The sequence below is a fragment of the Sus scrofa genome, chromosome 17, assembly GCF_000003025.6.
Source record: "Sus scrofa isolate TJ Tabasco breed Duroc chromosome 17, Sscrofa11.1, whole genome shotgun sequence".
NCBI lineage: Eukaryota > Metazoa > Chordata > Mammalia > Artiodactyla > Suidae > Sus > Sus scrofa.
The window spans coordinates 22,030,088-22,055,424 of record NC_010459.5 but is presented as its reverse complement, the minus strand read 5'-3'; the positions used below and the strand labels follow the sequence as shown (position 1 = coordinate 22,055,424).

Genomic DNA, 25,337 nt, shown 5'->3' with positions numbered 1-25,337 from the left:
CCAACATTCTGCCCCAAAGCAAAGAAAGAGTGGTTGCACAAATGCTCATGGTGGGAGAGAGGAGGCTGGATGGGCTCTGCCTCACTATGGGCAGACTTCCAACAGATGCCTTTTTCCACATTTGGGCTTTACTCTGGCCTTCCTTTTGGAATTTCCATTGCATACATATCCCGAGCCACTCAGAGTTTCTTCAGTATGAAGCGGCTCTGTTCCCACCTGTCTGCAAGTAATTGGCTTTCTTCTTTCTTCTTCCTGCCAAAGTAATTATTGTTCCTCCATCCATTTCTCACCTTCCAGAAATTTGTTGAAAGCATTTATAGCAGATTATCTCTCCTTCCCTTTGACCTGTTGATTAATTTGTTTTTCAAAAAACACCTTAGCTGTCATTTTCATGAGACTTGAGTAGGAAAAAAAAGATAGTCAATTCCTCTCTTTTTAATCAGAAGTTTCATTTAGAAATGTTCATCTTTATTGGAGTCAAAAGTCATGCCTTTAAAGGTGAATCCTTGCTGTGGACTAAGTGAAATAGTCAACAATCTAGAGGAATATTAAATTTCAGTCAATTTCCCATAGCCTATCTATGCTTATTTAAATATGATTCTAATCATCTTTGTTATTTAGCTTCCAGCTTTTGTAGACTAGAAACAGAATTTTAGTAGAACGTTAGATCTGCATGTGGCTAGAGTCACATATCCTGACAGTATCAAGAACAGCTGGCAGGACAAAAAGTGACAGAAAACTTATAAGTTAAAATGACAGATAATAAATAGTACAACAGTTTCTTTCTTTCTTTCTTCTTTTTTTAGGGGGGGCCCCAACCATGGCATATGGAGGTTCTCAGGCTAGGGGTCTAATCGGAGCTACAGCTGCCAGCCACAGCCATAGCCACAGCAACACAGGATCTGAGCCACATCTGTGACCTATCCCACAGTTCACGGCAATACCAGATCCTTAACCTACTAAGCAAGGCCAGGGATGGAACCCGAAACCTCATGGTTCCTAGTCGATTCGTTTCTGCTGCACCATGACGGGAACTCCTAGTACACCAGTTTCTATAAGTATAAAGCATCCTCTACATCTCAAAAGGCGTAGCTACATTAAAGTATAACACTAATGACCTGCCCCCATATTTTAAAACCTTCTATGGCTCCCTATTATTATTTATAGGTATGTTTAACACTCTCTCACTGTTTTGTTTATTGCCAAACTCAATATGATCCAAGTTTCCAACAAAACAGCTTGCTCTATTTCACACCCGTGATTTTCCATTTCTGACGTGTGAAATTCTTGGCACACCCTTTCTTGCCATCGCAAGTCATCCTTGAAGATCCATTTGAATTCCCATAATGTTCTCTCCCTCTCCTTCTGTGTCCCCCATGGTATTTAGATTTATTTGATAATAGTTCTTGTGTTTTGAGAGGAATTTTGAACTTATGTATCTGCCTTACTTCTCCAATTGGATCATAGAAGCCAAATAGCAAGCCCATTGCAATGTACTGCATGTACCCCTGCCCCCCAATTCCAAAGTTTGAAACCCTCACCCCAGGTGATGATATTTGGAGCTGGGGCTTTGGAGAAGTAATTAGGTCATGAGGGTGTCATCCTCATCAAGGGGATTAGTGCCCTGATGAGAAGAGGCGAGAAGCTAGCTAGTCTTCTTTCCACCATGCGAAGATACATGGAGAAGTTGGCTCTCTGCAAACCAGAAGGAGGGCCCTCGCCAAAAACCTCACCAAAACCCATTGGCACCCTTGGGCTTCCAGCTTCCAGAACCATGAAAAATAAATTTCTGTTGTTTATACGTCACCCCATCTATGGTAGATTTGTTAGAGCATCCCAGACAGGACTAAGATGGCTGTTAGCCTTGGCACCATGCCTTGCCTATAAATGCTCCTGAGTAAATGTTTGTTGAATCCAATTGAAAGTATGATAACTGATGTTTGACATGATAATCCTTAGTCCTCAAAGAAAGGTCATATAGGAATCTAAACACTCTTTTTAAGAAGAAGGTAAATGTGATACATATTTAAAAGATCTCAAAAATAAAAATGAAACAAGAAATATATTTTTATAACATAGAAAATGTATATTACCTTTAATTTATCATAAGATTTATTTCTTGTTGATAGAACAATGAGATACTGTTTTTCACGTGGGCTGCAATGCTGTTATGCCGCTAAGCTGTTTAAGTTTGAACATTATAGCTTACATATGGAACGTCAACTATGTCTTTTTTAAAGGAGGCAGGGTAAAGGGGTTGTGGCAGGTGGAAAAAATGTGAATATTTTCATTTCAGTATGTTTTGGAGGACAGCTATGTGTTCCTTGACATAACTGACCTGTTTCCAAAATGTTTGGGATCAAACCCTATCTTGCTATTGACTCATGTTGTAATTTCCAAGTTGCTTTTATCTTTGCTTTGGATTGATCTTTGATTAGGTGTGACTCCTGACGCATTTGCTTTAAATTTCTCTCTCCTCCCCTGTCAAGTGGTTAATGATCTCAAAATGTCACACTGGATTCTGCAGATTTCCCAGGAGGTCAAGTGTGGGGAGAGCAATAAAACAAATTAAAAAAATGCAGAATCACCTTATTGGCAAGTTCTACATGCGCACGCCAGGCCAGCTTCATGGGTGTATGACTTGGGCAGCCATGCTCAGGAGGGCCCCATGCTTGGTTGAGTGCTCTGCTGTTGCTATCTTGACATTCTTAATAATTTTATCTTTGAACTGTGTAAGTGAAGTCTGGCCGGGCAGCAGAGCATGTACGTGAGCAGAAGAGGGATGTACAACACGTGGGTCTGCTGTCCATTCCCATAGAGTGTTTCTGATGGCCCACGAGCACAGAACACTGGTGGGCCCATCAGGCATGGAGTTCAACAACACTCGGAGCATGCATGTCTACAGCATTACAAAGCAAGCCAGAGAGCAGACAGCCCTTGGGAGGCCACACTTTCCATTGAAACCAGAAGTTGCTTGGGATGCAGAAATGACGTTGTTAAGAAACATGCACCATCAGGAAATCTTATCATAGCGTCTATCAGCCAAGTGCCTATGCTAAAAACGACATGAAAGGCAAGGGAAATGTTGGACAGTGTATAGCCCCCTTTTCTTTCAGTTCTTCCAAACCCATCAGGAAGCCCCAAACAGAGATGGTTGGTAGAATGTGAGTATGAAGACTATGAAGACATTTGAGTTAGTTTTTGCAGCATTTCCATTGTTCCGATATGAATGAAATATACACCCATGTGTGAGTGATGAAATGTGAATTGTGTGATTTTGGTGATTTCTCATCAAGTCAAATGCCCCTATATTTGCACTTAAAGCTGGTGGTGCACAAGATAAATATGAGTGCTGAAATTCATGCTAATAACTGAAATTTCATTTTAATTTTTCTTTACTTTGAATAACATTAAACAGCAAATGAAAAACAGCATAAGTCAAGACTTGTGGAAGCTTTAGATCTTAATACTTTCAATGGTACTTTTTTCCCTGTTTTTTTTTTTTTTTTTTTTTTTCATTTTCCACTGGTCTCCCCAAATTGCATAGCCAGTTCTGTATGCAAGCATGGACTTTGACAGACAATGATCACAGGCTAGTGGGAGTTCCTGTTGTGGCTCAGCAGGTTAAGAACCTGACTAGTATCTATGAGGATGAGGGTTCAATCCCTGGCTTTGATCAGTGTGTTAAGGATCCGGCCTTTCCGCAGGCTTGGTTAGACGTGGCTGTCATAGATGAGGCTTGGATCTGGTGTTGCTGTGGATGTGACGTAGGCCTGCAGGTGCAGCTCTGATTTGACCCCTAGCCTGGGAATATTCATATACCACAGGTGCAGCCATTAAAAAAAAATGTTGAAAAGAAATCAAACATGTCCTAAATGAACAGTGAAACATAGCATGTTCATGGATTGCAAGATTAAACATAGTAAAATGTCACTCCTACCTAGCTTGACCTATAGATTTAAGGCGATTCTAATCAAAATACCATTGGAATTTTTTTTTGTAGATAAAGACAAGTTGATCCTACAATTTATATGGAAAGCTAAAGAAATTAGAATAGCCAAAAAAAAAAAAACTGAAAGAGGAATGAAGTTGGTGAATACAATCTAATTTAATAACTTACTTTAAAGCTACAGTAATCAAGAGAGTATTGGAGAAGGGTTAGGCTTCAACAAAGCAGAATAGAGCGTCTGGAAAAAGCAGAATAGAGCGTCTGGAAAAAGACCTGCACAAGTAAAATTACAATTGATTTTTGAAAAAGGTACTAGATAACTAGAAGGAGGAAGGGTACTTTTTTCAATAAATGTTGTTGGAACAACTGAATGTCCTGTGCAAAAAAGTAAGCCTTGACCTAAAGTTTACATTTAATACAAAAAGTAACTCAAAATGAATTATAGGTCTAAATATAAAAAGTAAAACTATATAAACATTTTAAAGAAACCAAAAGAGAAAATATTCCTGACCTGGGGTTTGACATAGACATCTTAGACACCGAAATCCCAACAGATAAAAATATATTGATAAATAGGAATTCATAAAAATTAATAACTTTTGCTTCAAAAAATACACTCTTTAAGAAAACGAAAACTGTATTCTGAGAGAAAATATGTGAAAATTACACATCTCACAAACGACTTATATCCAGAGTATGTTAAGAACTCTCAAAACTCAGAAGTAACAAAAGAAGCCAATTTTAACAATGGGCAAAAGACTTGAAAAGATATTAAACGAGATATATGGAAGGCAAGTAAACACAAAAAGATGTTCAACATCACTATTAAGGAAACTCAAACTAAGAACGTAATATGGTACTACTTTATACCTATTAAAATGGTTAAAATAAAAAATACAATACCAAGTGTTGAAGAGGGTAGATTCCAAGTGGAGTGCTCATATTTTGCTGGTGGGGATGCAAAATGGTACAACCACCCTGGAAAATCATTTGTTAGTCTCTTAACAAGTCAAACCTAGACTAACCATCTGACCCGGCTATCCCCCTCTTAGATATTTAGCCTAGAGAAATGAAATCTCTTCCTACAAAAACTTGCACACAATTCTTTATAGCAGCTCTTTTCATAATTGCCCCAAACTAAAACCAACTTAAATGTCCTTTAATGGCTATATTAATACAATGGAATACTATTCAGCAGCAGAGAAGAATGAACCATTCAACACACGAAAAACAGCTTGGATGAATTTCAAAGGCATGATGCCTAATGAAAGAAGCCAGTTGCAGAAGGTAACATGCTATAGGTTTCTATTTACAAGGTACTTTATAAAGACAAAACTGTAGTGATCAGTGGTTGCCAGGGGTCAGTAGGGTGGGAATGAGAGTGGAGGAAGTGACTATACCAGGTGCTAAGAAAGTTTTTGTGGGATTGATGAAACTATTTGTTTTTACCTATGAAGAAGACTCCATTTCAACCTGTTAGGGTTGAAGAACAAGGTTTTCATTCAAGGTGAGTGTTATGTATTCTTAACAATTTAATAGTCAGTTCTACAAGCAACTCATGGTATGCAGATGAAGACTCATGCCCAAATACCCAGTTCATCAAATGGGAATTATGAATAAATACATTATTAACCACATGTCAGGATTTTGAGGAAGGTGGGATTCATTGAAGAGCTGATTCTTTTGGATCTGGCTTCTCCTGGAGGAAGTTTTGTCCTCTGATGGCAGCAGAGGGATTTTGCCCACAGTCATGTCTCTGGGGACAACCAGATGACTAATTCAGAAAACAGCTTGAGGACAGGTGAGTTACCGTATAACCCTGTTATTCCCTTTCCTATAGCAGACAGGTGAACATCTAGTCTCACAGCATCTCATCACAGCTCTCTTCTGCCTTGGGAGAAGAGAATGAATCAAAGTGGGAATCAAAGTGGCAGGTTTCTTCCCATTTCACTTATGGAGACAGATATCAGAAGAGAAAGCAAGCAAGCAAGAGCTCTAAATAAGTACATCTCAAGTACAGCTTTACATATGTTGCAGATTTGCCTTCCTAGTACAGATGTGCAACCTTGCTTTTCAGAGGGGACCTGAGACCTCTAACCTCTTGCTAAGAACAAAAGATAATAGTCTCAGTTTTGGTATCACATGTGTTTCCCATGAGAAGGGAGACTCTCCAGGGTCAACCCCCCACCCCCTGGCCCCCGCCCCCTCATCGGGCTGTCCTGTGGGCACCCCCTGGTGGTCACTTAGGTGGAGTGTCTCTCTGTTCTTTGCCTCTGCGGAAGCTCTCTGGCTGGAACCTTCCTAGAAAAGAAGGAGAAACATTCTGATTTGTTTCCTGGGAGTAGCAAGCAAGCAAGAGCTGACCACCAAGAGAAGAAGCAGCAGAAAAGACACAGAGTATCTTCTGACCAAAGGATGTTAAATGTGTTCATTAGAGCTAGGAGTCCTCCTGTTTTCTTCAGCTCCATGAGCAAGATGCTTTGCCGCCCCTGCGCTTTAGTTTTCTCATCTGGAAAATAGGTAAACTAAACTAAAGTGATTTCTAACGGTGCTTCTGGAGTTAAACTTATCTATAATCTAATATTTAATCTAATGTAATCTAATATATAATGTTGAGTAGGTATCTTCTGCAGACCTATCAGATGCCATTTCTGTGACCTGACTTGGCACTAGACCTGAGAAGAGATCAGTGCCTGGGAAATTGAAGAAAATGGGAAGATATCTCAGAGATATCTCTTTGACCTCCATCATCTGACCCTTTCTACTTGTGGCAGCTCACACTTCCTGAATATTTGAAATAGATAATGGTGATTAGGACATAATTAAAGCCTATTGAAACTTAGTTTTCTTTCTTCCAAGAGGCTCTCAGCCAATCATGATGAAAACCTACTAGTCTTCAGAGAGACCTAAAGATGTACATCTGAATCCTACACTCCTGGAATTCCCTTCATGGCCCAGTGGAAATAAATCTGACTCGTATCCACTAGGTCACGGGTTCCATCCCTGGCCTCACTCAGTGGATTAAGGATTGGGCATTGCCATGAGCTGTGGTGTAGGCTGCAGACTCAGCTCAGATCCCACATAGCCCTGGCTGTGGTGTAGGCCGGCAATTGAGGCTTGGGCTGGCAGCTGAGGCTCTGATTCATCCTCTAGCCTGGAAACTTCCATATGCCACAGGTGCACCCGTAAAAAAACTAACTAACTAAACAACTCCTACACTCCTGTTAAACATGTAGGCAAGATCCTCTTTCCACACTTTTGGGTTCTGCCCATCATTTTAAGTCTTCATTTGTCCTGAAGTTAGAAGTTGTATTTTAAAAACACACCTCACGTTTATGTTTTACAGATAGTGAGGCAATTGATCCCTACAGTGTCCTGTGTATTTTTAATGCAGATGCTTAATTGCTCTCACCTTTTGTTTCCTTACCCGTGAGTTGGGGGCCTTGACAGTCTCCATGGGGACATGCTTTGTAAAGGGTTAGGCAAGCATTTAGTGAATGCTGTTAAAGCTGATTTCACAGCTGGATCCCAGAGATGGTGCCTGAAAGTTGCACTGTTTTCCTACATAAAATCAATTGATTACTTCACACGTTTCTCAGCTTGCAATTATTAGAATTCCTCTGTAGTGCAAGATGTTGTCCTGCTTAGAAGAAAGAAACAGAAAACATTTCTAAGAGGAAAACGCATCCTAAAAGTGATGAGCTGACCACATAGAAACCCAGAAAAGCTCACAAGAAATAATGCATTTCTCATCGATTTGGCTCTTATAAAATAAATTTTGTCTGAAGGAGAGGAAATGGTTCCATTTCATGCTGCTGGTGTTGACGAACAAGGTTTTCTTTCAAGGTGAATGTGAAATTCTCTTCTCTAAATTTTATTTTATTTCGTTGTTGTCATTTTTTTCAAGTGTTACTGAAGTATAGTTGATTTACAATGCTGTGATGATTTCTGCTGTACAACAAGAAGTGATTCAGTTATACAGATACACACATCCATTCTCTTTCAGATTCTTTTCCCACATAGATTAACACAGAATATTGGATAGAGTTCTCTGTGCTCTACAACAGGCCCCTGAAAATTTTATTTTAATGATCAACCTTAGGAGTTATCCATGGCGTGTAAAACAACAATTAGGTCCAACTCGATGAACATAGTTTATCAAATGGCAGTTATAATCATACAGTCGTTATGCAGGTTAAACAGGATAGCATATTTTAAAACGCCTAATGAAGTAAGCGACCGAGAAGTCCTTGTTTCTTAGGACTAGTACTGCACGGAGGGTGCTGCCGCCTCTGTTTTGGGAAGAAAAGGGTACAAGGATATCAGCTGCAGTGGTAGAGGCTGTGCTTCCTCTGCGGTGATGCACTGAAGGGGGACCCTGGTTTTACACTGTTATTCAGGAAGCTGTTTTTACCTTTGCAGTGTCATTCTAGCTCTCCTGTCCTGTTTCCCTCAAGCCATTATATTTCTGAGACGTGACCTCTCTTGCTTTGGACCAGTCCCCTGCACCCATCTTTTCAACAGGCAAGTCCCTGTGTGAGACACAAAGTGAATATACCTCATCCTTCCCACCCCCTCATTCTCTGGACCAAAGAAGACTTGTGTTTCCCACGTCACAGCCTGATGGCTCCCCTTCAGTGTCTGCTTTTCCTCAGAATTGTCCTAACACTGTGCCTGGCAGCCTGGGGCCTTGTGACAAGTGGCACTGGTCTCTTGCATGGCAGGGTGATGGTTGGTGGTGGGGCATCTCCCCAGAGAAATGGCATGGTGCCGCTTTCCCCCAGAGCACACACCTGACTGTTCTGGAAAAGCAAGGAAGGACCGTGGCTTCCCCAAGTGTTTTCTGCCCAGCTTTGTCTAATGCCGTCTCTTCCTACAGTAACCCCGGGGACCCTTTTCATCCCAGAGTTTTATTCCGAATGGAATGTTAAGAGGGTTCAGATGCTGAGAGACAGGTCAGGGCGCTGGGGGTGGGGAGAGAGGTGTGATCTTGTCCAGATCTGTGGCTTTGTCAGAACTGTTTTTAAGTTGACACAGGGCTAAATAAAAAGCCCCCTGGCTTTGATCTCAGGGACTTCCTGGGTAGACTGTCTGATTAGATAAAGATCACATATCCACCCCCTCCCCCCACCCCCATCATCCTTTAGACAGTAATCTAAGCTCTGCAGCCATTCCTCGTCCTGTGCTCCTGTCTCTTTCTCAAAGTATCTCTCTGTCTCAGTGGGTCCCTTTCTGGGGCTTGGGTTTTTGTTTGAGCGGGAAAAGGAGCCTAAGAAAACAGAATACTTCTTCTTTAATTCATCTTAAGTTGTTTAGAAACAAAGCAAAAGCTTTTTGTGAGAACCTCATATGGACCTCGTCTGGTCCTGGGCATCAAAGGGGATTTGGTCTCTGTTTGCAACATGGTCAGCTGCTGGGATGTTATGAAGCAAATGAGTTGGCAGGTGGAAGGTTTGGAGAGCTCCCTGCGCTGGGTTCATCAGCCAAGACAAGAGGGTGTGAAGTGTGTGCAGAAGAGTCTTTTCTCTGGGACTCTTTAACCTAGGGCCGGTCGCCCAGGACATACACCACAAACCATCACTGATGATGATGATGAGGTGACTTGCTCTTGGGGGTGGGGGCAATTTTCAGAAATGCTTGAACTTAAAGAGCTGCCAAATTTAAAACCATCTAGGCTAGGTCACAGCTTTCTAGCTTTATTCAGAGGACAATTTCTGTATGAAAATTTTAAAAATGAGACTTTGGAGTTCTGTTGTGGCTCAGTGTGTTAAGAACTTTGTGCTATCTCTCTGAGGATGCGGGTTTGATTCCTGGCCTTTCTCAGTGGGCTAAGGATCTGGCGTTGCCACAAGCTGTGGTGTAAGTCATAGATGCTGCTTGGATCAGTGTTGCTGTGGCTGTGGTGTAGACTGGCAGCTGCAGCTCTGATTTGACCCCTGGCCTGGGGAATTTCCATATGGCGTGTGTGAGGCCATGAAAGAAAGAAAGAGGGAAAGAAAGAAAGAAAGAAAGAGGGAAAGAAAGAAAGAAAGAAAGGAAGGAAGGAAGGAAGCAAGCAAGCAAGAAAGAAAATATGGAAAAAAGAAGAAAAAATAAGTCTTTGCAAATGGGGATTTGTACTTTCAATATTTTATTTTATTTAACCTTTTGTGCTGATCACTGTTCTAAGTGACATACACACACAGTTTACATAATATAAATGTTAACTCATTCAACCTTCATGACAATTCAGTGAGCAACAGTATCATTTGATAATTGTATTTTATAAACGAGGAAACTAAGGCACAGAGAAGTTAACTGTCTTATTCAAAGTCACACAGCTAGTGGGTAGCAGATTAAGGATTCAAACTCAGGCAGTCAGATCCAAGAATCTGACTCTGCTGCCTTCCACCCCCACCCCCAACATACACACACGCTTAGAAATTCACTAAGAAAACACACATGGAAAAAAAGTTATGAATTTATGAACTCAAGAATATTTTAAAATATTTTCATATACATGAAAAATAGTCACATTTTTATGTGGGAGGCAGTTGAATATAGCAATTTATTCACCAGTTTCACAAACATTTCTTTGAGAGCCAACCAGGCTCTGGGCTAGGTACTGGGATTTGATTAGGGACTAAAGCTTGGTAGGTCCCTGTGTTTAACTTAGGCTTCAAGGCAACAGGTCTGGGCCAGGAGACAAAAATTACATTTATGCTGCAACATTACTGAGGGTTTTAGATGCTGTGGGGCCAGGATTCTGGAACTTTCTGGAGCCGAGCATTTCTCTCTTTGGATCCAAGCAGCCATCATTGCTTTCTCAGCTCAAATGTCATGCTGCAGAGGGGTGCCTTACCTACAGTTGTCACCAGCAGGGTTTATTTGGTTTATGCCCCTGTGGAAGAAACTGTTAATTTTCTCCCCACCCTCTTTTTTATTTGCCATAGCTGCCCCACATAAAGATGATATTCCTCATCATCTCTTGCTTCTAAGTGTGACTGGATAACTAAGTTCTGGTTAATGGCATGCAAAGAGAAATGGTGTCTGCAACGTTTGGAAGTTCTGTTTTACTCCTTCCTCTGTTTTGCTGACAGGATTATGAATGTGATAACTGGAGCCTGGACAGTCGTCTTAGACCCTGAGGTAAAACTTCTTAAAGAGAAATATAAACCAGTGAGGTTGAGGGACCCTGGAACCCATACCTACTTGGGACTATTAACCTCCAGATGTATTTTTTCACAAGAGAGTAATGAACTTCTATCTTATTTAAGCCATAGTTACCTTGTTTCTCTCTAATTTAATGTAGCTAAACCTAATGTGTGGTATGGTTTTATTCATCTGAATATTTCTAAGGCTACCTCATGTCTGTCCAGTATGCTCTCTTTCTCTTAATTAGCCGGAGTTAATTTCTTTCTCTTGAGTAACCAGAGTTGGAGTTCCCACTGTGGCACAGTGGTTAAGGATCCAGCGTTGCCACAGCTATGGCATAGATCATAGCTGGGCTCAGATTTGATTCCTGGCCTGGGCACTTCCAGATGCCACAGATGTGGCCAATAAATAAATAAATAATAAATAAAAGTAACCAAATGTCTCTGTTTTCAGCCTTGAACCCTGACTGGTACTATCTGTCTGTAAATTCTGCCCTTGGGTTTGCAAACAGAGGATGATGCTAATGCTCTTTGGGTTAAAACACCTCTTCGAACACAAAGCTAGGACACCACACACAACTCTGCTAATGAAGTCTGATCCCTCTTGGGAATTTGGGAAGTGTTTTTGCTCCATCACCCTTTCCAAGGATTTGTCTTACAGCTGAGAAAAAAGACAACTGCCTGTGCTTTTCTAGGGCCCTGGAGCCCCTCAGCAGTGCTGGAGGTGGAGTAGGGTGGCATGCTTAGTGGGGACCATGGTCCAGTATTAGTCACCTCCCATAGGAAGGGGAGCCTGCTCCCCACCCACCCGTACCCCACCACCAGCCTCTGACTTTGGGGACTTAGGTCACCTCCTCAAAGCAGGCTGGGCAGATTCTCTAGCCCTCAGTCTGTAGATGGGCTTCTCAGAACTGTCAGTGCAGTCACAGGAAGAGCCCCGAGCCATCTGCATGTGACTGGTGCTGGTCAGAGAGCCCCCTCCTTTTAAGCAGATACCGCCAGGCCAAGTGCCAGGTGCTCTGCTGGGGCCACAGGGGTGGAAGAGGTGGGGGTGGGGTGGGGGGTAGGGATGTCAAGATGCAATGCCTTTGTGTGTGTGTGGGGGGGGATACTTTTCTCGTAGATAAAACTTAACGCCTTCATATCTTCAGGCATCATAACAACCTCACAACTCTGAAAACCTAGCCCCCTTTGTTTTTGACAAAGAGATGAGCTAGAGTGTGTTTTTTTTTCCCCCAGGCTATATTTCACCTTTATCCTCCCCACCCCCCTTAGTTCTCTCATCTACTCTGTGCCTGTCCCAGCTCTCTCCTCTGCTCTCCCAGTGACTGTTCCCTGTTAGGATTAAGTGAGGCTCAGTTCTCAATCCTTGGACCCCGGGAGACCCAGGCATAATGTGGGTGGGTGGGGCCTGTGTTCCTGTAACTTCCAGTTTTCAACCAGTAGCAGAAATACCTGCCCATTCAGGCTCACATCTGGTTCACCCAGTGGAGGCAAGGAGTTGCTCAGAGACTACTTTTTCTTCCCCTGTTTGGTTTTTTGCAATGTGATTTTCAGGGGAGCAGTCTGGGGGGAAATCTGTGGACAGACTTGAGTGCAGAGGCTCAGTTACCTTTGGGACAGACAGCAGGAGGGACCTGAGGGTCAGGGGCTTCTGCTTGAACTTGGAAGGTGCTCAGGCGAGAATTGAATCTCGTTGGCCCTCGTTCTAGAAAGAGCCTGGTTTGGGGCGACAGGGTGTGGCCAAGGTACCATCTCCGTGTTCCAGGAGAGCAGAAAGGTGGGTTTGGAGCTAGACATAGCCAGGGTTAAAAATGGATCTATGCATGTGATCAAGGACACGTCTCTTCATTCACTGAACCTCAGGGTTTTCCCCTGTGACACTTGTAAAAGGCAATGGAGGTGATTTCCCACTCCAGGGTCCAGCACGAAAGAGATGCTTAGTAAGTGGGTGTTTCAGCCTGAGGTGGGAGCCCGTGGCCCCAGAGTTGGCCATTTGATAGTGTCCTGGCTCCTTCTGCAGCTCAGCTCTGGGGCCAGGACCGCAGAGGGCTGTGGGGTGGGACACAGTGAGAAGCGACTGGGTCAAGGCTGCCGTCCAATAAATGCTGAATTGGGGACCAGGTTCCCAGTCCAGCGCTGAGTTTATCCAGAGCACATGCGTGAGAGAAGCAGGGAGATGAGGGAAGAAGAAGGAAGGCGGAGGTGAGATTGGCTTCAGGGCCTGAGAGCAGGTAGACGCAGGCGTCTGAGCCACTGCATCACCTGCCATCCTCCCCTGCGATCGCCTCTTGTTCTGTGTGCATCCACGAGTGCCAAGGGGCGTTAGAATTACGACCTTGAGGAAAGCCTCTAACCTCACTCTTTCACTTGGTTTTCCTTCTCAGTTTTTGCTTCTTTTTAGTACTTAGTTTAAAATATGTCACATATACAGAAAATAATTTAATAGCTGGTACATTAGCCAATACATTTACCTTGCATTAAGATTTTGCCATATGTAAATATACCTATTTTAGGTTATATATATATTATGTACATATGAGGTTTCTTTTTTAAAAGAAAATATTATATAATAATGTTATATATGTATAAATAACATGTATGCTATTTATACAAATAACATATATATGCATTATTAGATCAGCGCAGAAGTCATGATGCTGATGACTTTTGGTGAGAAGTGGGTACTGACTGGAAGAGGACACAGAGTGTTGGTAATGTTTTATTTATTTTATTTATGTTTTATTTTATTATTATTTCTTTTTTCTTTTCTGACTGCCCTGTTACACATGGGATTCCCTGGCCAGGGATCAGATCCAAGCCATAGTTGCAAACTAAGCCTCAGCTGAGGCAACGCTGGGTCTTTAGCCCACTGTGCTGTGTCTGGGATCGAACCTGCAATCCAGTGCTCTCAAGACACCACTGGTCCCATTGCACCACAGCGGGAACTCTTATTTATTTATTTTATATTGGGGTACATTTTACCTATGATGGAATTCAGTTTTCTTGAGTATAGAATTCCATGAGTTTTGACAAAGGCATACAGATGCGCCGTCACCACCATAATCAGGACAGATCACTTCCATCATCCTAGAGAGCCCCTCGTGAGTCTTAGGCTCCGTTTCCTTACCTTTTTCCTGGGTATTGGTTACATGCCAATGTTCACCTTGTGAAAAAATCCAGGAGTTCCCTTCGTGGCGCAGTGGTTAATGAATCCGACTAGGAACCATGAGGTTGCGGGTTCGATCCCTGGCCTTGCTCAGTGGGTTAAGGATCCAGCATTGCCGTGAGCTGTGGTGTAGGTCGCAGACGAGGCTTGGATCCCGCGTTGCTGTGGTTCTGGTGTAGGCTGGTGGCTACGGCTCCAATTCGACCCCTAGCCTGGGAATCTCCATATGCCAAGGGAGCGGCCCTAGAAAAGGCAAAAAAAGACAAAAAAAAACAAAACCACTGAGCTGTGCACTTATGGTAAGTGTACCTTTTTCTGAACCCCTGTTCTACTGTAATATAGTGTTTCAAGAGAATCTTTCATGAAACAATCGGCTAATTGGGAAGCAGAGGGGATGGCAGAGGAGCAGTGAGAAAGGTCACTGGGGCTGTGCTGTGTAGAAAAAAGGTGACTGGACACTGGGAACCGACTGTATAGCCCTGGGAACTTTACATGATGTTCGGTGATAATCTGTATGGGAAAAGAATCTGAAAAAGAATGGATATGTGTATATGTACTTGTACAACAGAAAGTATCACAACCTTGTATACTTTAATAAAACTGTAAAAAATAAAAAGAGAAAAGAAAAAACTGAGAAGGGGAAACAGAGAGGGAGACTGCAGTTCTATCTCGAGCTTCGGGTTCTTACATTTGCTACTGGAGTGTAGTGAACCAGCCTTTATCTTTCCGGCACTGAATCCCTGCCCGCCTCCTTTTTTTTTTTTTTTTTTTTCTTCATAATATCCTGTAATAGCTGGAGGGAGCACCCAACAGTGGCTCTGTGGCAGGCTTTTTTCCTGACTTGGTGGAGTCCCCAGGAAAGGATCCTGAAGTGTCAGAATGTTCTACGCTCCACAGCCAGTCAGCTCCAGATGACCTGCTGTCTTTTGATTGGAGGCATTCTGGTCACGTGGCTCCAAGGTGTCAGGTCTTTGGAAATCTCTTTCCGGTCTTGACTGGGCAGGACCCAATCATCCTTTTTTTTTTTTTTTTTTTTTTGCCTTTTCCAGGGTGATACCCTTGGCATATGGAGGTTACCAGACTAGGGGTCTAATCGGAGCTGTAGCTGCCAGCCTACGCCAGAGCCACAGCAACGTGGAATCTGAGCCATGTCTGCAACCTACACTACAGCTCATGGCAACACCTGGTCCTCAACCCACTGAGCAAGGCCAGGGATCGAACCCACAACTTCACAGTTCCTAGTCGGATTCGTTAACCACTGCACCACGATGGGAACTCCAACGCACTCATCTTTGAAGAGGAATTTGAAGGCTCCTTGGGGACAGGTGTGTCAGTGGTATGGGTCTCTCCATTCTCCCCTTTGTAAAGATCTCACTTTAGTTATGTTAATAACAGGGACAGTGAGGTACTTTAGAGGTTTCAAAGAGAATTTCATCCTAGGAGATCCTCGGTTTTGTCTTGTTTTGTCTTTTTAGGACTGTACCTACGGCATATGGAGTTTCCCAGGCTAAGGGTCGACTTGGAGCTATAGCCGCTGGCCTATACCACAGCCGCCGCGATGCCAGATCTGAGCCATGTCTGTGACCTGCACCACAGCTCACAGAAATGCCGGATCCTTAACCCACCGAGGCCAGGGATCAAACCTGCGTCCTCATAGAGCGTTTGATTTGTTTCCACTAAACCATGATGGGAACTCTAAGATCCTGGATTTTCTTTTTTCCTTTTTTTGGGCGGGGGAGCTTTCTCTTTCTCCATTTGTTCAGCTCTGCAAAGGTAAAAGGAAAGAAAAAAGCCAAAAAGCCAACCAAAAACACAACCAGCGGGAAATAAAAGGAAGTACTGCTAGACAAAGTGAAACTCCCCATTCAGTGGTGTAAAATTTTTAAATGGAGCTTTTAAAGATCTGCTACCATTCCCTTTCATGAAGGAATTAAAAGTTTACTTCATTTAGACTGTTCCCCTCCATGGCAAATAAATCTAACATTTAGCCATGACCTTTGTGAAAAATAAATGTAGAAACTTGCATAGAAAAAAAGAATCCCTTTTTCTTTTTTAAAAGTCAAGCTTGAAATTTTTATATCCTTTGAGTCATATTCTTGAAGCAATTGGCTGATTAGTTCAAGAAATGTTACTTTCCCAATCCAAACATGACATTTTGAAAATCATCCATGAATTACATGCCTCGAGAATGAAAGGCTTTTCTGTGCTATTTAAAAGGTTTTTTTTTTTTTTTTTTCCTTCTCATTTTAAGGGCAATCATGAATATCTATAAGGGCACATTTATGACTCCCTGAACAGATAGAAAATTAGCAAAGTCATAAAATTCTTACCCAGCTTTGCTATTGCAGCTGTGTCTCAACCCAGTCCCCAAACCAATCCCCCTGCTGCTAAAATGGTTAAGGATGATGTTATTTTTGCCATTATAGGCAAGGCACTGGGCTTTGTAGGCTGGCTTTCCAAATCTCTACATGCTGATCTGGGGAAAAAAAAAAAAAAAAGATGGTCTGTGTCTAAGCTTTTCTCTTCTGGGTCAACAAAATTTGCTAGTGTCATAAATGTGTTCCTGAAAAGCCTTACCTTCTGATCCTGGAAAACACCCCTTTTCTAATTCCATACAGTAAATTGATGCTAAACTTCAGAAAAGCAACTGGCTGTTTAAGCTTTCTGCCTTAATTTATACTACTGTATTCAGGATCTGTAGGCATGGATGTATGTTTCTGTATATACCCACCCAGTAATTACTGAGGGCAAGCCTTTAATTTGTCTGAAATCGTGCAGGCATAATGGTGACAACCCACACATTTTTCCATTGGAAATTGTAAATGGATGACAAAGAAAGAACCCCCGGCCCCTCCCCTGCCCCCGGCCACTTCCTGGGAAGCTTTATCGTGACTCTTTGTCCCTTTGGTCCAGAAACAAGGCTCACGGGGTGTTGATCACCGTCACGCAGGTGATTAGAGAGGTACTTCTCAAAGTATGGTCTTTAGTTGGCAGGGAGATGACATCGAAAATTCAGCAAAGGTGTTCAGAACTGTTTAGAAGTATTTGGTAGAGACATTTTCTGCCTGTCGAACCTAATCTTAAAAACTGGGGGTTTATTTTTATTTTGTAAAAACTAAATGGTATTGAAATCTAGCGGAGCTCCTTTCTCTGGCCAGAATGAAAAGGAATTTTCTATTTTTGGAAGAGCTGTCACCAACACAAAACTTCATCTCACATGAGTATGATGCCAATAATACTATTATTATTAATAATATACTTCCTTATTCAAATATAACATTTAAGTGATGTCTTGGTTTGGGACCCCTCAGAAGCAGATCCAGAGAGAAGGGTCTGAGATGATTCAGTGATAGACAGTAGGAAGCTGGGAGGAAAGACAGGGAAGGGATGGAGGTGTGTTAGCAAGCAGGTTACCCCCAAGGATGATGAGCTCAGTGCCACTGGGTGCTCCAGGAATGGTATAAAATACGTTTCAGAATTGCCCCATGCCATGGATGAAAGAGATGGGCTACCCACCCACCACATTCCAGTTAAGGGCTCCTGGGGGCATTGTTGAGTCCCTGGCCCTTCAGTCTACATCTCTGCCAGCTGTGTGGCCCCAGTGGCTAGGGAAAGCCATCAGGTAGGGACCTGCAGGAAACTGCCAGTGGAAAGTCGATCTGGTCTACCTGGGGTGAGAAAGGTCGTTCCTCTGGTCACTAACTTTGGGCCCATCCAGAACCCCTTCCACTAGCTCTTTTGTCCTGCCTGATGTAATTAGTTGTGGTCTGCTGGTGGCCAAGACTGACTGGTGCTTCTGAAGCCCACCTCTGCTTGAAGACTCCCAACTGGACTCCATTTCCAAGGGTCCTTTGTAGAGTGCTCATAACAGCTGCACCACTGATATAAATCATTACCCATCTTCTCCCTGCTTTTTACTTCTTAAGCTGCCAGGAATAGAGATGACCTCCAAGGCATCCTAGAGAGTCACTCCTTGAAGGTGGGAGGAGCCTGGGTCCTTGGGTCATCACTTAAAGGAGAGCCACTTGACCAGAAATGGCTCTTGTACTCTTTCAATGTACTCTTTCAATGTTTCTGTGTTAATTCACTGTGATTTTGAGGATCATCTATTACAACAGTTAGCATTACTTTCAATAAGGCAACATACACGTATGAGCAAATAATTTATTTTTCTTGATACTGCTTACCGTTATATCAGAGTATGTACGTATTTATTGGCTGTTTCCCCTCCACCAGGGAAACTTGGATTTGTACACTGCTATATCTGTGGCATCTAGAACAATGCCTGGCAATAAGTACACACTCAATAAATATTTCTCCAATGACTCAACATCAATGCACATAGTACTTGCTGGGCCCTATGCTAGGAACTTCTTATCTCTTATTTCATTCTCTGAACAACTGTGTGAGGAAACTGGAACATATAGAGGCTGATAAACTTGTCCAGTGGTACCAGCAGGCAAGCGAGGGAGCCAGGATTGGAAGGAATCTAGGCAATCTGACTCAACCCTCAAATTCCTTAGCCCTCTCCACATTGGCTGGTTACATCCGCCAGGCACAGTGCTGGGTGCTGGGGGTGTAGGAAACCAGGAGACATGGCACCTGCCCCTGCAGTCTACCCAACAGGCAACAATTGGCACAGGGCTTGTGCACAGAGGGGAAAACAGACCAGCCTTTGTTCTTGTCCATGGAACAGGCTGTCTTCTACAAAGTCAGGTTCTGTTACTCACCCAAAGGCTCAAATACAGGATTCACCTCCTCCTAGGGAATATGAGAAATGAGAAGAATATGTAGAGCTAAAGCTAGATCCTTTGTCACTAATGTGAAATACCGTAAAGATTGGTGGAGGGACATTTGATGGAGTTAAACAATTTGAACAAATGCAGAGTGGGCTGGAGCTCACTGGCAGAGTGGGCTCTTCCCTGATCCTATGTGTTGGGAAGAGTTATGAAGAGAACAGAGTAGGGGGTAAGGTCAAGAACATGGGCTTGGTGATCAGACAGAATAGGCTTCAACCAGATTTTCCATGTACAGAGCCTCATGATGACCTTGGGCAAATTAGAGTACTATGTAGGGTTTTTTTTTTGTTTGTTTGTTTGTTTTTGGCTTTTCAGGGCCCCTCCCGCAGCATATGGAAGTTCCCAGGCTAGAGGTCAAATTGGAGTTACAGCTGCAGGCGCACCCCACAGCCACAGCAACTCGGGATCCAAGCCACACCTGCAACCTACACTGCGGCTTATCCTTAACCCACTGAGCGAGGCCAGAGATTGAACCTCATGGATACTAGTTGGATTTGTAACCTGCTGAGCCACAACGGGAACTCCCTTTGCTGGGCTTCTTTTGCCTTAGCTGTAAAATGGATGTAATCTGCCTGCCTCCCATGGTGATGTGATTGGTACAGAGGTGCCAAGTGTGTGCCCAGTAAAGGGTGGTTGGTATCATATCTATTCTTTGATCCTTGAGCCCCGGTTTCAGGTTGAGGAAATCTACCCACTGCCCCCTGCCCTGGCCACGGACCTACAAAGATGGAAGGACTTGGAGGCTAATCATGGCAGATGCTTGAATGGGAAGAAGAGGATGCTCAGCTCTTTAGGGACCTCCTTCTCCTCCTTTCCATGTGAAGCCACTAGAGGGCTTGGCTTCTCTGTCACTATTGGCTTGCTCAGATATGGCACCAGAGAGGCCCAGTGGGTCACTAGAGAAAGGGCTCTCTTTCCAAGGAGAGGCAAAGCAGCAAAGCATTTGATGAGAGGCGGTTGTAGAGTGGCTGCTAAGGGTCCTATTTACAGGTGCTGCAGGTGAGGGGAAGACAGCCTACTCTGTGGGTGGGGGGGGGCAAAGCTGACCCTTGAGCACAGGATCCCCTTTCCATAAAGGTCTTACCTAAGGTTACCCTGAGACTGATTTGGGGCCCTGTGGCAAATGAGATAAGGATCTCCTTGTCTTATTGGACATCCTAAGAAGAGGGGTCTGGACTTCTGAGGACAACTCATTGGCCCCTGAGAGCTTTGGGATTGAAAATGAGCCCATCCTGATAGAGACAGATTAGAGTTCAGCAAATTTCCAGAGAGGTGGTACCATCTGCATGATGGATGAGAGATTAGAAGTGTTCTCATAGGCAAAGAACCCAAAAGCCCTCCCCAGCTCCCAATTTACTCCACCTTCCAACTCTCAGTTCATTGTATCAGTAAAGTCTGAGATGAAGAGGCAAATACCCACTGGAACCTTGCTCATATCAGTCATTCTCACTCTAGTAAGAAAGAGCTTTAATTTTCCATGCTAAATCCTTAACAAAAACACCTCAAATGTGGCTCCATAATTTGCCATTCCTGTCCCTCTGGCTCATCACTGTAAACACCCCAGTTTTCAGAAAACACCAGGCTCTTGCCTAGCTCTTTGCCTTTGTCCAAACTTTTTTTGTACCCCAAATGCATCCACTTCCTCTGCCTCTTCTCTGTTTTATGAAATACCAATCCCCCATTAAACTCAGCAGGTACTTCCCTGAGTTCTGCCTCTATTTTCCCAGAATACTTTCCACTTACCCTTAATAGAACACTTATAATGGGGGTTACTGCTGTCCATTTTTGTCCCTCCTCAGCACTAAAGGGAACTTCTCATGGTATTCATCTCCAGCTCTGCTTGAATACCTGTCCTGATAGGGAACTCACCATCCCAAAGGGCAATGCATTCCATCAAAACCAACTCTCTTCTCAAAAATGGTTTCCCTATTATTTGGAACCAAATCTGCTTCCGTGATATATGGACCTATTGATTTTCTCCTTACCAGTTCAGTTACCTAAAATCCCTTCAAATGTGAATAAGGATTCTAATCCCATCATTAGAAACAGATATTAAATGTAAATATCCTGAGGGTGGGCAATACATGGATAACTCATTCTAGAGTTTAAATGACTGATAAGAGCTTTTCCATAAAAACAAGATTGTTATTAAGAGAACCTAAGGGTTGGGTCAGACTACCAAAGGCACCAACTATAGAAGGACATCAAAAATTTGAGATAGTAGAAGGACCACTGGACTAGGATGGGTCCAATGTGATCTGTCCTCTCTGAGCTTTGGTTTCCTCATCTGGAAAAAGAATAAGTCATCTACTTATGACTATAATTGCAGAGTTTTGTCTAGGAGTGGTCCTGCTCATCTGGGCTGTCTTAAGCCTTGGCTCTGGCTTGCTATTCTTAGCTCTTTCGTAGCTCTGGGTGGGCAAAAAGTCACACACATATCAGTAAGTTTCAGCCTCTTAATGTTCTTGGTGCCAAAGATGCTATGACTTACACCACCCACCATCACGTTAATCAATGGACCTTTTATTCCCACCTGGTTTGAACCTTCTTCTCTCTTGCCTTGAAACCCTGCTTTACCAGGGCTATTTATGGACTTTCTATCATAAATGTTTGCAGGTAACACATTTACTGCAGGTAAAGCATTTTATTTACGATTTTATTATATAATCTCTTTTCCTGGAGTTCTGCAAGTAAAGATTGCATAAGAACCAACTCTTTATTTGCTCTAAGTTCTACCCTACAGGACCAGGTCATATTACAATTGCTTGATGCACAAGACTAAATGACTCAATAAATACTTTACAAAAATAATGCAGTTTTTTTTTTCCTTTCTTAAAACAGAAAACAATGAGGATTGCTTTCCTCCTCTCTTTTATATTTATTTACTAGGAATATAATGGTGGAGAAAAAAATTAAGATGATATTAAAAGAAAATAGATGAAATAAGATTCATGTCCTTTTCCCCATTGTTTTGTATTTTTCTATTTGGAAAAAAGTGCTATTCCTTGTTTTTATGTCTGACCTTACTGAAGCCTTCTGAACCTATTAAGGCATGAGCAGAAATCCTGCCATTCTGGGTGTCTTTTAGTAGAATCATAGCATTGTGCTAATATTGGCCTTATTTTAAAGCCAGAACCAGAACCAGGCCTCAGATTTGCTTCTAAATATATCCACCCCCTACGCAGTCTGAGGCAAGTGCATTTTGGAAGCTGAGATTTCAGCAAGGTACCTCACAGCTAAGTAACATCTAGTTTAAGGTGGGCATTTCCTTGTTTTAATATATTTCCATTGAATTATTTCTTTTTTTAAACAAGTCATTATTACAAAATTCCCTTTCTCTTCCACCTACCTAAGTCCCTTTCTGAATTCTCATGGAAGTGATTAAGTAGTTTCACGGTGACAACTCCAGAGAAAAGGTTACGCATAAGTCACATTCATATTAAATAAGTTATATATAAAAACTGCTTATAACGTTTACAACTTCAGTCTCTTTGCTCTTTTGCTTTTCTTGGAAACAGGGATCCAGGGTATGAGTTGAATCCCACCCCCTATGGCTTCCAGGTTGCTCCTCTGGCTTCTTTGTCCCCATCTGCCTGTGGACATCATCCCTAGAAAGAGCTCCAAGGAGTTCTGTAGACATTGCAGACGGCCACAGTGGCGTCAGATGGCAGTCACAAGGGCCTGGTGCACACCCCTAGTGTAACTTATGACAAATACTCACATGGTATATACAAATATACACGCATGTGGGAAAGAGGGACTGTGCCAGGCTGCCGATCAGTGCAGTGCGTTTGTGTCACCAACATCAGAACTGGCGTCTCTTTTAATATTCCCTGGCCTCTTGGAACTGCTTGATATAATCTTCGTCTGAGGGGCTCTCCGTGCACTTCTGTCCATTGTTGGGAGGCCTGGCCTCGTTATACCTGCTCCAGTCGCCCTTGCAGATAATCCAGGGCAGGATGTCCACTTTGTAGTGGAGCTCCGCTGAGAACTCAGTGCTGATGAGGTTGGGCGTCCCCGCCCCTTTGCCCCGGGTGATGAGCTGCATATTGTCGCCATAGCAACAGTGCTGGGCAGCCAGCGTGGTGCTCTCCAGGGAGAGCATGGAGCGAATGCAGTACCTGGCCGTGGGCTTATAGATCTCCAGCTTCTCCTTGGGCCCGCTGGCATCCTTCCAGCGGAAGTCTTTTCGCTTGATGCGGTCGAAGATGTCTGCCGTGCTATAGGCCACCTCGGTGGGGTAGGAGCATGGGCAGCTGGGCAGGTCGTTGATCACCTTGTGCATGTATTTCTTTAGGAAGTCGCTCTTGCAGCTCATCCACCGCTCACAGCTGTCAGTGTCTGAAAAAAAGCCACAGAGAAACCCTCTCACCACACGCAAAACTGCAGAGTGAGATTCAAGTCAACCTTTTCAGAGTCCACCCTGGCAGCCCCTGGAAGCCCCAGGCCATGGGTGAACATACTCACCACCCTTGAACTTGGGAACTTTGTTCACAACTTCCTCTGCTCCACCAACTCCTTAATTTATGTTATGAAAGATTTTCAGATACACTGAAAATTAGAGAGAGGCTACACTATACAATGACTACCCAGATGTCATCATTTAGGCTCAACCATCATTATAATTTCCCTCATTAAAAATATTTTTTGGAAATAAATATGATACTATGATGTCTAAATTTTAGTAGGTATCTACAAAAAAAGGAGGATAATTAAGTCATATTTGTATTTGTTCCTGGGTAACCATAACCCCATTATCACCCATAACAAAATGAATAATTCAGAGGGCCATTTTGACTCTTCTTTCTAAATAAGCAATGAGTGGTAGAAAGTGCAATATTTATAGGACGAAGTTTTATTTCTGCCATTCACTGGTTTTCCCTAGGCTAGTGGTCTAACCTCTTAACTTTAGGCAGGAAACAATCATTATGTGCAAATCTCTATGTAAGAAGCCTCAGAAAGGAAGAAGCTGGTGATCCCTGCTTTTAGGGAATTTAACATCTAGCCCAGAAGCTACTGACCTTGTCAATCTAGAACTTGCCCCCCCCACAAGGTGTGCTGTGTTTGGCCTTTACAGTATTAAAAATACTGAATTGTATATACAATAAAAAATATCATTTTCTTTAAAATGCACACGTGCCTGGCAAGCGAGTGCCTCAGAGCAGCTTTAGAGGGTTCGGCCATGCCAAGGGACACCCCAGCAATAGCTGCCTGTGGGAGGAGTTTCTCATGGGACAGCACCCTCACCAGGCTCCTATCCCTCATCAGCAGAGAGCAGCCCGAGGGGATGAAGGTATGTGACCATGAAGTGAACGTCATGGCAGATCCACAGGTGCAACAGGTGGAGGCCACCAGCTAGCAAAGTGCCCCCAACAGGCTTTCTTTGTATGAGCTTTGAGCAGGAAACCTGAAGCCACCGTGTAGCCTCAGGGCCAGTCTGGTGTCACAGAAGCACTCCCCCGCCCCCCACTGCTTGCACTGATAGAAGTGACATTTTTTAGCACCTGTGGCACTTTTTGCTTTTGCCCCTTTTAATGCATGCCCAACATTCCACCAAGGTGGGCTTCCTTAGATATGCCTCATCTAACCCACTGCCACTTACTGAGCCAGAAGTTGCGGGTAACCTGCCCACACCATGTCCCTATGCCCCAATAGCCCCTGTGGTTCTTTGCCTGAGAGATTGCTCTGGCCCCCAGAGCCCACCCATAGGTGCATGACTGCATGGTTCGTCGGTTAGAAGTCCAACAGCCCCCATAGGTGCCTGATGGGAGCTGGTGGATAGTTCCCAGATCCCTATCAAATAAAAAAAAAATCCTTTATTCAAAGACTGCATTGAGGAGTTCCCATTGTGGCTCAGGGGGTTAAGAACCTGATACTGCATCTGTGAGGATGCAGATTGGATCCCTTAACCTCAGTGGGTTAAGGATCCCACATTGCTATGGCTGTGGTGTAGGCCAGCAACTGCAGCTCTGATTGGACCCCTAGCCTGGGAACTTCCATATGCTACAGGTTAGGCCCTAAAAAGCAAAAAAAAAAAAAAAAAAAAAGGAAAGGAAAAGAAACTTGACCTTGTGTCAGTCAAGCTTTTCTCATCTCTACTGGTATCTTCCACTTGTCCTTCTCACCCTCATTCAACACTTCTTGCCCTGGAAGGTCTCCCTGCATGGCTGGAATAGTGGCTCCCTGAGCCCTGCCTTCTAATCAGGGTGAGCCAATGGGAAGCTGAAGGGAGGGGTGAGGTCAGGGTATTGTCTCTGAGGCTCCTCCCTCACTGTTATGGGCTGGCT

At 43.3% G+C, this 25,337-nt stretch overlaps 2 protein-coding genes across 4 annotated transcripts in view; one reads left to right on the top strand and one right to left on the bottom strand.

Annotated features, from left to right (window-relative positions):
• The window catches only part of TASP1 (taspase 1), a 395,076-nt gene that overhangs the window by 303,020 nt on the left and 66,719 nt on the right, over window positions 1-25,337 (top strand). The window lies entirely within an intron of this gene.
• Window positions 18,402-25,337, bottom strand: part of ISM1 (isthmin 1) — an 88,673-nt gene continuing 81,737 nt past the window's right edge. The window contains exon 6 of the mRNA XM_001925000.5: window positions 18,402-23,391. Within this exon, the coding sequence (XP_001925035.3) occupies window positions 22,874-23,391 (518 nt within the window). The 3' untranslated portion in view covers window positions 18,402-22,873. The remainder of the gene's footprint in view (window positions 23,392-25,337) is intronic.